This window comes from Hemibagrus wyckioides, linkage group LG10 (assembly GCF_019097595.1).
Source record: "Hemibagrus wyckioides isolate EC202008001 linkage group LG10, SWU_Hwy_1.0, whole genome shotgun sequence".
Taxonomy (NCBI): Eukaryota; Metazoa; Chordata; class Actinopteri; order Siluriformes; family Bagridae; genus Hemibagrus; species Hemibagrus wyckioides.
Window position 1 is genome coordinate 6,617,974 of NC_080719.1, and position 12,095 is coordinate 6,630,068.

At 39.3% G+C, this 12,095-nt stretch overlaps 1 protein-coding gene across 1 annotated transcript in view; it reads left to right on the forward strand.

The window, feature by feature from the left end:
* The window catches only part of vat1l (vesicle amine transport 1-like), a 34,625-nt gene that overhangs the window by 5,425 nt on the left and 17,105 nt on the right, over positions 1–12,095 (forward strand). Inside the window, exons 6-7 of the mRNA XM_058401665.1 lie at positions 1,087–1,142; positions 1,280–1,474. Coding sequence (XP_058257648.1) covers positions 1,087–1,142; positions 1,280–1,474 — 251 coding nt within the window. The remainder of the gene's footprint in view (positions 1–1,086; positions 1,143–1,279; positions 1,475–12,095) is intronic.

The following is a 12,095-nucleotide window of genomic DNA, read 5'->3' on the forward strand; positions in this document are numbered from 1 at the left end:
TGCGGAAAGACAATATTTAGAGCACATTCGCTGGAACCGAAAGCAAAAAAAAGTTAGTTTTGCTGTAAGCTTCTGGCTCACTGGAACCAATTTCAAGGCAGAGTTCTAGCAGCTATGCCAGCAAGAGTGGCTAAATTTTTTGCCAAGGATTGGCTGAGGATCCAAAATCTGCTCTGGTGTTATGAAAGAGGATGAAGTGAAATGTTTGGAGAATATGTACTTCATGTTCGGAATATGAAATGCACATTGTTGAACCCGCATCATTTTTTTTAAATTAATGTCCTAATAGAAAGCGGGCTTGGTGATTAGTGCGTATGCATCTCCAGGGTTGGGGGTTTGATGTGTGTGTGCGTGTGTGTGCGAAGATTTTCCCCTTGTGGTTCAGATTTCCTCTGGATCCTCTTGTTGCCTCCGCTAGTCTAAACACATGTAGGCTGATTGCCATCTTTAAATTAGCTGTAGCATCTGAATAGATGATGTATGATGGATTGACACCTCATCCAGTGGTGTCCCGCTGCCTTGGTCCCCAAATCCCCTGGGATTAAGTCCAAAACTCCTGTGACTCGGTGTAGGATAAGCTCAGCAGAAAATGGATGGATTGAAGGATGGGTAGATACCACTAGACCTTTTTTGTTACTTGTAATAGTGAAGCCTAACACACTAAAGGCCTTGCTGCTAGACATAACATTTGTTGAGGGTGTGAGAACTTTTGCACCATTTATAGTTTGGAAAAGAGTTAAAAATGACATGATCTTCCATTTAGAACCCCTTTTACAATAAATATGAACCGATGATAAAATAGACTTGAATCAGAGGTCTGGCTCTCATTTCTCAAATGAGCTACACGCAGTTCATTCACATAATATTAGTAATTAATAATTAATAATGGATTTTATCTTGTAGCATGAAGCGTTTTTAATTGGTGAGGAAGCTGTCTGGGCTGATGAACACATTGCTGGATTACAAATGAATTCATCAGCTGAGACAAGTCCATTAATTCAAGACAGAACCAAATCACACACATCTGTTATTTCTTCAGAGCAGGAGTTCTGTTTAAAGCCATGACTTTGTGACTCCTGCTTGTAGGTTCTTCGAACATGGTGACGGGCGAGACGAAGAGTTTCTTCACCTTCGCCAAATCTGTAAGTGCTCCATGACCTGTCATGATTCGTTTATTCCTCGTTCTTTTGATTTGATTGATATGGCCCTTTGCTGCTTTTTTTTTGAATTGAAGACCCTTTGGCTTTTGTGCACAACCAATTTGTCTCTTCATCTCCAGTGGTGGCAGGTGGAGAAGGTTAACCCCATCAAACTGTATGAAGAAAACAAAGTCATGGCTGGATTTTCGCTGCTCAGCCTCCTCTTTAAGCAGGGTGGCTGCAGCCGAGTGAAAGGCGCTGTCAACAAACTGCTTTCGCTCTACAGTGAGAAGAAGATCAGACCTTTAGTGGATTCCCTATGGGCTCTTGAGGAGGTAAGCAGACGATGTTAATGCGGTATGATATCTCCAAGGTTGTTTCCAGTGCTATATACTAGCGACGACTCATGACTCTTTAATCAGAATCTAAGTGTAGCTATAGAAAGCAGTTAATATATAATTAACACTACAACTTGAGGTCTGGTTGTACGTGTAGCAGATCAGATCTCTATCACATTATCCTGTAAATCATCAGTACATTTTCTATACAGAAGCATGTAGTAAATTTAATATATAATAATTCTCCTTGTTTTATTAATTTGACCAATGTAAACAGGGAATTCAACTCTCAATACATGGCATGTATAGGATGACATATATTATATGTTATATCTCGTGCACGTGTTTGGATTTCATGACCTCGATCTCATGGTTTCATGAAGCAGTGAATAATAAACTTTTGAGGTAGCTATCCAGTAAAAAATTCTATGCGAAATACTAGCTTGTGCTGGATCAAGTGCAATTCTGTAAGCTGGTATTTAATGAACCATGAGTGGAAGCCATACTGTTAATATATTGGCAATATACTAAACTTATTAGATTCCTATCTTCTTGTTTATGTATCATCATATTTGTCTTTTTTATTTTTCATTTTTTACTTGTCTCTTGTTGTTATATTGAAGTCAATTTGCCAGCAAAAAAAAATGCTAGTACTCAAGTGCAAAGGATTTATGCTAATAAAAAACTCCACTTCTGACACTTTTCTGTTGAAAAAGAATCTGGCAACATTGGAGACCTGAACCATGTACAAGTAGTTCCCAAATTCTGAACATGGAGCTCAGGAAATCAGTTTAAGTGTCGGAATACTCGCATACGTATTGACCTCAATCTTGGTCTTACACTATATTGCCAAAAGTTTTGGGACACCCCTCCAAATCATTGAGTTGTGCTTGGCCCCTTAGTTCCAGTGAAAGGAACTCTTAATGCTTCAGCATACCAAGACATTTTGGACAATTCCATGCCCCCAACTTTGTGGGAACAGTTTGGGGATGACCGCTTCCTATTCCAACATGACTGCACACCAGTGCACAAAGCAAGGTCCATAAAGACATGGATGAGCGAGTTTGGTGTGGAGGAACTTGACTGGCCTGACCTCAACCCGATAGAACACCTTTAGGATGAATTATGGTGTAGTTGTGAGCATGAGATTGTCCAAAATGTCTTGGTAAGCTGAAGCATCAAGAGTTTCTTTCACTGGAACTAAGGGGCCGAGCCCAACCCCTGAAAAACAACACCTGAATTCAATGATTTGGAGGGGTGTCCCAAAACTTTTGGCAATATAGTTTAAGTCAGCAGCTCTGTACCTATACATTTGAGGTCTTTATATGGAAGTGTACATTTTTAATCTATTTAAATCTGTTGTTACTGGTTTCTCCTGTTCCCACTGAAAGCTTCCGCCCACTCCAACAGTACTATTTTTTCCATGATATATTTTATGCACAATTATCTTCTAATGGGTAGACATGGTGGCTTAGTGGTTAGTACAATCGTTGCAGGCTGATTGGCATCTCTGAATTGTTGGAAGTGTGTGTTATGTGTCCTGAAATGGGTTGGCACCCCATCCAGGTTGTCCCCCACCTTGTGCCCCTAGTCTCCTGGGATAGACAACAGGTTCGCCCCAACCTTGAGTAAGCATTACAATGGATGAATGGACTTTCTAATGAATTATGCTGGTTCTTTTTACCAAAATATAAACCAATTAGAAATTGAAGCTAAAACAGACCTGAATGTAGTTGAATCGCTTGATTCAGCTCAGGATATTAAATGTTCATAAAGGATTGGAGACAACGGTTACTTTTTAATGCTTGTAACGTTTAGTTCATAGCTATAAAAATTACAATTAGCTATATTATTTATTTCACCGGTGCTTAATGGTCCCATTTTTGACTAGCGCCATATACTCTGAACAGATAAACCGGCATTTGTTTTGAATTTGATGTGAAGAGACTCAATACATACTTCTCTGTCCATTCATCACTAGAGAAATATACCGTTTTAGTCATCCGTTTTTTTTCACCCCACATTTCCTTCCAAATTTTATCTTCACCCCATGGTCTTTCTTGCGAGCTTCAGATTCCTGCTCCCGTCTCGATGTGCACCCCTACATGCAGCATCTTTTATTCTTTTCAAATTCGAGGAGTCGAAAACAAACACAATCCCATCCGCCTCGTTCGCCTCTAGTCCGAGGTGCATCGCTTTATCACAGTGAATGATTCTCTGTTCTTCTGTCTTCCTCCAGCTGGCAGTCAGAATACCGCTTCCAACCAAACCTGCTGTCAGTCAAAGTTTCCCCCGAAGCCCGAAGGTAGTCAGGTGAAATGTGGGCAGTGGCAGTATTTTAACAGGAAGTGACATGCCAAGCTTCATCTGTTCAGCAGTGCAATCAGGGGCTGTCAGTATGAGCTCGTGATCGAATGACAGGTGTACTTTACAGGCCATTTTTGATAGATCTGGATGTGTGTGTTTTTTTTCTTCCTGCCTACGCAGCCAGCCGGTCCTACATCACTTTTGATTAAGATTAACAGACCTGCACATGCTATGGAACCAGCCATGATTTAGAGAACTGGCTGTCATTTGTGCTTTCTTCCATTCTGCTGAGTGATATATTATTTTATGTTGGTAAGAAATCATTAGATGTCATCATCATCAGCTCATTACTTTTCTTTTTGTTGGGTTAGATCTAGTTTCTTCCCTCTCTCATCATTTTTCTGTGACGTTACCTTTGCGTCATGCTAACTCTCTCTCTCTCTCTCTCTCTCTCTCTCACATCCTTGTTCTTGTCACCGTTTCCCCACATCCAGCTGGATGCAGCGTTGATATCGCACTGCTTTATTGCATCAACTGTGAATGTGTGTGTAAGTGTGGAGGATGTGTGTGCTGGAAAAACAAACATGCATTAGGATTCTTTGTTTTTGTGCCATTTTACACTCAGTTCCTACCAACACAGGCTTCAGATTATCATTTCTTTTATGCGTGTGTTCCACAAGAGCCTCTTACGGCTCCTAGGTGAGCAGTAACTGCAGTACAGGTTGTGCAAAAAGTCGTTTTCCTGAGGAAATATAAGGACAAGATGTAATATTTCACCGCCGAATTTTCACACAGCTAATAACTTTGCTATTTTTGGGATGCTCCTACTCCGCATGACGTCCCACTTTAACCGGAGCCGCATACAGTCACCCGAGCAGCCTCGAATACTTGATTTTCTGTCTGCAAAGCGGCAGCGGAGGATGAATTTTTAGATTCCAATTTTAGGTAGATTCTGTCACTTCTTGTGAAATTCAGTGACAGTAATCAGTAATTAGGGATAAGTGTATACATTAAATCTGGAATTTATATGTGTCTGAATAGAATTAATCCAATCAGCTGAATAAATCTGGCTGTGAGATCAAGAGGATTATTAATGCTCAGCGATTTTAACACAATAAAGGGGGACAGACGCAGTGTTTATCCTCTAATTCAGCTATGGAAGGAATTATTAGTATATACCATAACCATGCTTTATTTTTTAAAATTTATTACATTGTTACGTAGCTGCTCTGGGACGTAACCCTGATCTTCTGCTTTTATCATTAGCATCATCATCATCTACTTCATCTTCTACCATCTCCTCAGTATTAGTGAAATGTTTTGAGGGAAAAAAACATTATTAAGCACATTAATGTGTCACCGGTATCACCCAAATGAGGATGAGCCTGGTTCTTCTTCCTCATATCATCCTTGGTACCATCACCTCATGTGCTATACAAATACATTGAATTGAATTGAATTAATGTACATTGCATCTAGAAGTCTACACACGCTTGGCCGGGTTTTGTGATGTAAAAATATTCAACAGGTCTATCCGTTTGCAAACTCCTGACCAGGCAATATTTTCATGCTGGATCCATCAGATTATAAAGGCATCTCCTGTACATTTCAGGTTTTTGGTTGGATCAGATCTAGGCTCAGGCTTGGTCACTCAAAATCTCTGATAGATTTTTTTGGTCAAGCTATTCCTTTGCTGATTTGCATCCTGAAAGGTGACATTCCTTTTCATCTCCATCATACGGTGGGCGGTGGTCGCTCATGTGGTTAAGGCTGTGGGCCATTGCCCGGAAGATTAGGGGTTCAAGCCCCAGCACCACCAAGTTGGGTCCTTGAGCAAGACCCTTAACCCTCTGTGCTCCAGGGGCTCTGTATCATGGCTGACCCTGAGCTCTGACCCCAACCTCCAAGGCTGGGATATGTGAAGAAAGAATTGTGCTGTAATGTATATTTCTATTTTTTTTCTATACTAGCAGACACCTGAAGGTTTTGTTAAAAGCGCTATACAAATAAAATTGAATTGAATTGAATTGTTCTAAAATTCACTGCATTTTCATGATTCCTTCCAACTTAAGAAAAGCACCAGTTCTGACTGAAGAAAAGCAGCACTAAAGCATGATGCTGCCACCACCATGCTTCACAGTGTGATGGTGTACTATGTGCTTTTTTTTGCATCTAACAGCATTTTACCACATGGTTTGGGGTGAGCTTTTTGTGTGAAAGTCTAGTCGTCCTACCCTATATCCCAGACAAGATGAAAGATTGTTGTCACACACAGAGACTAATCAGTACTTCTCAGATATTCCTGTAGCTCCTTTATTGTTGTTGTTGTAGGTCTCTTTGACAGCCTCCCTGGTAAGCTTTTGTCTTGTCCTTTAAGACATTTAGGAGGGATGTCCTGTTATTAGTGATGCCACTTCGGTACTCCGTTTTCTCGATGTCTGTCCACTCAGTGTCCATCTCAGCAACGCTTTCTGGTAGCTATAGTATATCCAGTCATAGCCCTCTGTCTACTCCTGTCTATTGAGACCCATAAAACCCAGGACAAATCAACTAGAATGATGCTTGATTAAAAACAAAAACACATTTAAATATGACAAAAACATCATAAATATTGTGCGATCTTCGTTGACAGATTTTCCAGGTTGCACAATGCTCTGTAATCCTACCTTACTAAACGCGATATCATCCCAGACAATACCAAATGGTTTTACATACACTTAGATAATGGCTTCTACACCCTGTGTAATATATTATACAACCAATAGGAAGTCATTTAAAATTCCCCCAGCGACTTAGCTCGGCTCATTAGCTAGCACCGCTGAAGTTTGCCTAATATGGATTTTGCAATTTATTTGCACTTATAGTTTACAAATATTTGTCTTTATCATAAGTTGGAGCTGCTCTAGGCTGCTAGATTTATATATATATATATATATATATATATATATATATATATATATATTTAGGAGTGTCATAATGAATTGTCTTTTGTTGGAGGCTCATGAAATGACAACCTTTTTTCAAGTTATGCTTTTTAGAATCAGATTTAATGGAGAGTTCCCTTTCTTGCAAAATAAATAAATAAATAAATAAATAATAATAATAACAATGAGATGCCACAAAGGTTCATTGGGTGGATATCAGTGCTAGGTTCTACCTAAAGTTCTTTATGCTAAAACTAAAAATTATTCAGAAATGACACTGATGCTCATGCTCATATGTTGCTTAAAAGCTCCTGGCTACACAATTGCACTTGACTATATAGTGTACAGTTATAGAAAAGAAATGATTTATTTAACAGACTATCCAGTGTCACCCAGATGAGGACCAGGTTCCCTTTGGAGGCAAGGTTTCTACCTCATGTAACCTCAGGGAGTTTTTCCTTGCCACTGCTGCCTCTGGCTCACTCATTAGTCATATATATAGATATATATTTTATTCTGAATATTATTTTCTTCTTATATTCCTGTAAAGCTGCTTTGCAACAATGTCTATGTGTATGTATATGTATATGTATGTATATATATATATATACGATTCTGTATAGACTCTGTGGCAGACTATATAAGCTTTTTAAGGATTTGCTACAAAAAGAGCAAACTGTTCATCTGCACTACAGACTGTAGCTAATAATGATAACAATAACAACTTTTCATATGGGATGAGATTAGAGCAATGTGTGCCTAGTGTGATTAGAAATATCTCCTTGTTACGCATAACAGACATGACATACACGGTTTTAATCACCTGACTGTGATGACGCCTTCCTCAGAGAGCGTGATCTCGCTGCTTTTCCTGTTCTCTGAAAGCGAGAAAGGAAGAGAGAAGGAAAGACATTTAATTTGAGAGAACCAGAGGGAGAGAGAGAGAGAGAGAGAAAGGAGAAGAGAAGAGGGAAATAAGAATGTGGCCTAAGGTGCTGGTTCAAGTGGAGATAGTAATGTGCTCAGCAGGAGAGCCTGGGATCTCATTACCTATGTGCAGTCCAGATGCTGTCGCTCTTTTTTTTCCTCCCTGTGGGGTGAAAGAAAATGTCTATCTGGATGCTAAATGGAACATTAGGATCGCCGTGAACCCTTTTCTAAGCTGTGGTGCAATATTTCTGCGACGCTGATGAACTCGCCAGCTTCTCACACGCCTCTTAGAGGGCTTTAAAAAGGGATTAAGTTGCCCTGCTTACACATTTGCAAGCGTTTACACTCCTTAATTGCATACGCAATCAAAGAAAATTGTATGCTGCGTCAAACGTCCGATACACGAATTCTGACCCATTAAATTAAAGTTTTGCACTGATTCGTTCTGCTCAAGGACCTGTTTCTCCCAAGCGTGTGATTCAGCTTTGTCACCATCCTGCTGTGAAGCTCCACGTCAGCGACAGCTACGTGGCCTTGCTTTTAGCAACCACATCAGTTGCCATGCTAACCTGGGAGCTGCTCTGATGGCTGAGTCTGGTGACCTGGTATAATGAACACTGCTCAGTCAGTATTTGTCAGACGGCCAGAGGTTTAAAAGGGCCCAGAGCTGCTGTGATCTGCAAACGTGTCTAAAATCTTAACACAAATGGCGTCTTTAGCTCATTAGTTTTCATTTTTGTGCTTGTGTTTTTAGAAAATCCTTGAGAACATTGTCAGTATTATTAGATGTGGTTATTGGCATTCAGTGAATTTTTTTTTTTTTTTTTAAATATCTTAATTTCTATATGAGTATTGTTGATATAATGTTATATACACTCACCATATTCATGCACTTATCCAGTCATCAGATCATGGAGCATCAGTGCAGTCCAGTCATGCAGATACAGGTCACTTAATCTTCGTATCCAAAATCAGGATGACAAAAGTGTGATCTCATCAAGTGTGACTTTCATCATAATTGTATAGAGTTTACAAAGAGAAACAAGCAAAAACATCCAGTGAGTGCCATGTTCTGAGGTCAGAATAGAATAGCCTCTGGTTGGAGCTCACAGGAAGGCTGCTGTTACACAAAATAATCACGCTTTCCAGCTGTGGTGACGAGCAAAGCATCTCAGGACGGACAACGCTTCAAAATCAAAGTCTGAAGCATTCATTCCGCTTATTCCACAGCAGTTTGCCAAGCTTTACGCTTCATATTTATTTAAGAACGATCCGTCATGCCTTTTAACCATTTACAGTTACATATAATGCTGTGGTACATGCATGAGACAAGGCACTGCCTCTTATTTCTAAACAGTTGTTCTGTCACCAAGCACTCTTTTTCTTTCTGACATTAATAAGACAAAAACAACAACAACAACAAATGCAAAGCTGAACTCCTCTGTTCCTCGTGAATAACAGCTTAACGTTACGGCTTTACTTCTGCCTCTAACAAAGCGCTGACACTGAAAACTCTTGCCGTAAATGCTAATTAGACATCACCTCAGGAAAAAAAAGGCATCTCCATATCATTAAGAAACATTGGGGCTACTAAACAAATCCCTGCGGATGAGAGGTTACTATAGAGACGCTAATGTGTTTAAATGAGGAAGTATGGATGTACAGTTCAAGCTGCTATTACAGAAAAATTAAAAAATCAACACCTCCTTCCTCCCGACCAATCAGAATCGAGCATCGAGCATCAGACAATGTGTTTTATTAGATGTTGTGATAAATTCAAACCCTTCCTTTGCTGACAAATTAGTATTTTCTTTTAGCAGTATAGTAAATCATAATACAGGTAACTCAATCGAAAGCTATAATTATAGTCTTAAGGATATTACTGCATTTTATTTGTTCAGCCTCATCACACTGGTAATTAACAGCAGGATGACCGCTGACCGCATTTTTGAATGTACATATAATCATCAACACAACCCCGTGCCATGATACATTAACCAGCAGTGTGTTATTACAGTGGAAAATACATTACTGACATGCCGACTAAATTGTTGCTTCCACCTTCCATTCAGTCGATGCGTTCCTTTTTCGATTTTTTCCCCATACTGACATCTTCTCACTCTGCCACTTATTACGTGTAACAAAATCAGTCCCATCTATGATCCATAAAATTCAATTAGGTCTCTATTGCTTTTCTTCTAATTGAATTACTCAGTCCCTTCATACGTTATTCGCCATGGAACAAAAACCTGTCAAGGGTGAAATGACTAGTGAGATTTCTAATAGTATGGAACTATTGTGTGGTTGGCGAGCGATTTCCTTCTCTGATTATAAAACGGTAGGTTGTTTGTGAAAGGAGCAAATGAACAAGAGGAATCTGACCTTATGTACAGCTGCAGAGATTTTATTATCTGTGGAAGCTCATTTCCTGAGCCCTCGTAGGCTGGATCTTAAATAAAGCATGCTGTTTTGAATTATTAAATTGATTTTTAGACATGAGACACAACCAGACCTGTAACCTCAATTCAGTTTGAATGAACAATAGAAACTGCCAGAATGAGGCTTTACAGAAATCCAGATTTAGCTTTAGATTTCCTATTGAACAAGCCAGAAGTGATAGTTGCAAGAAAAAAAAATCATGTCATGAGGAAGGAACCTCGAGAGGAACCACACACAAATGGACTCATAAGAGACTTGGGATAAGCAAGCGTGAGACATGGGACAATGTAACATCTTCATCTTCGGATTCTATTCTGATTAATTTGCTTGTGGGTGATGCAACCGGACAGGGTTTGAACCACAAAAAGGTCATGGTGGAGGCTCTCAGGTAGTTTTTATTGGCGGAGAAGAAGAGCTCGCAGAAGATACTTTCTAAAACATTTAATATCACGCTGCTTGAAAGGAAACAGCACCAATAAATCAATTGAACTGATTCATTGCTTTTAACAATGGCCGCAAAGAGTTTTCCCTAATGAGCAAGCCAGAGGCGACGGTGGTGAGGAAAAACTCCCTGAGACTTCATGAGGAGGAAACCTTGAGAGGAACCAGACTCAAAAGGGAACCTCATCCTCATCTGGCTGACACCGGTGCGATTTCTAAATTCTTTTCTGTTGAAGTGTTAAATGACGGAGACTTGCAGTCCAAAGCCATTTCCATGATTTCTACATGGTACTATCCAAAACAATCTATATATCTCCAGGCTGACAACATGGAGACATCCTCAGCAGCAGTAAGCAGCCTCTAAGTGATGAGAACTCCAATCAGAAGCAGGGCATCAGAATGGATCAGGCAGGTCCAGAGAGCAAAAATGGTCAGGATCAGTGGTATCTCCAGTAAGCACTCCATCACTGGAGGATAAAATATCAATCACAGAATGGATTAAGTTGAATAAGTTGCCGGGAGTCACCAAATTAAGCCATACGGAGAAATATTTCGGAGTATTAAGAATTATTTTATCAGTATGGATCTTACTTCTAAGAAAAAGTAGTCTTTGGTCATGGTGACGTGACACAGAAGAAATATTTCACTAAGAAATCAAGCGACAAAGGTGCTCAGGTCTAACGGGAGTAACACAAGTCATTCCACCTTACTGTAGCCTTTAGAACCAAATATTAATCAGTATCAGGTTTCTTGGCCAAGTATGGAAGTTGGTGACCCTCAGAAGTAAAGTACAGAGATAAAATAACGACACTATACGTTTAATTTACAGGCAATGCAATACAAAAAAAAAATAAAGACAACAATATACAGAGTATAAGACAGGTTAGTAATGTATATAAAGTGTATAGTAGTGTACATCGATATGATGACTGTCAAAATGTCTGTAGTGCAGGCAGCACTAGTGTGTGTAACATATGGGGATGAAGTGATAAATGCCTGTTCTTACAGTACAATATTTATAGAGTTAAGTGGAGTGTAATTCTAAGGCTATTTTTGCTAACCTTATCTGAAGGCTAGTCAGAAATAGGAGAAAATGTGACCAGGCTCTGGGAATTTTCCTCAGTTAATGTTATGTTTGCTCTTTTCAGTCATTCATCCATCATGTGTTTGGTTTATGAATATTTAATGTCAGGACTATTATTATTATTATTATTATTATTATTATTATTATTATTATTATTATTATTATTATACTAGGAATGTGGTGCTTGCAATTCAAATAAGGTTAAAGGGAAAAAGAATTAAAATAAGGATAAATTTGGCAGCTTGTTTGTGAGAATGAACAGAAATGATGCACCCTGAATTTGGTGATGTATTTGAACGTACGAACTGCTGAAACATTACTGTTGTTCAGCCGAATGGAACAACCATAAGACGAGCTCAAATTAAAGCTCAAAATTAACCTTCCTTTATATCAATAGCTCACAGCCTTTCTTTAGATCATGTATGAGGGTCTTTGGTGTTTGGCTACGTCAGTGTGAGAATTGAGGCTGAGGGAGAAAAAACAACCAGATGCT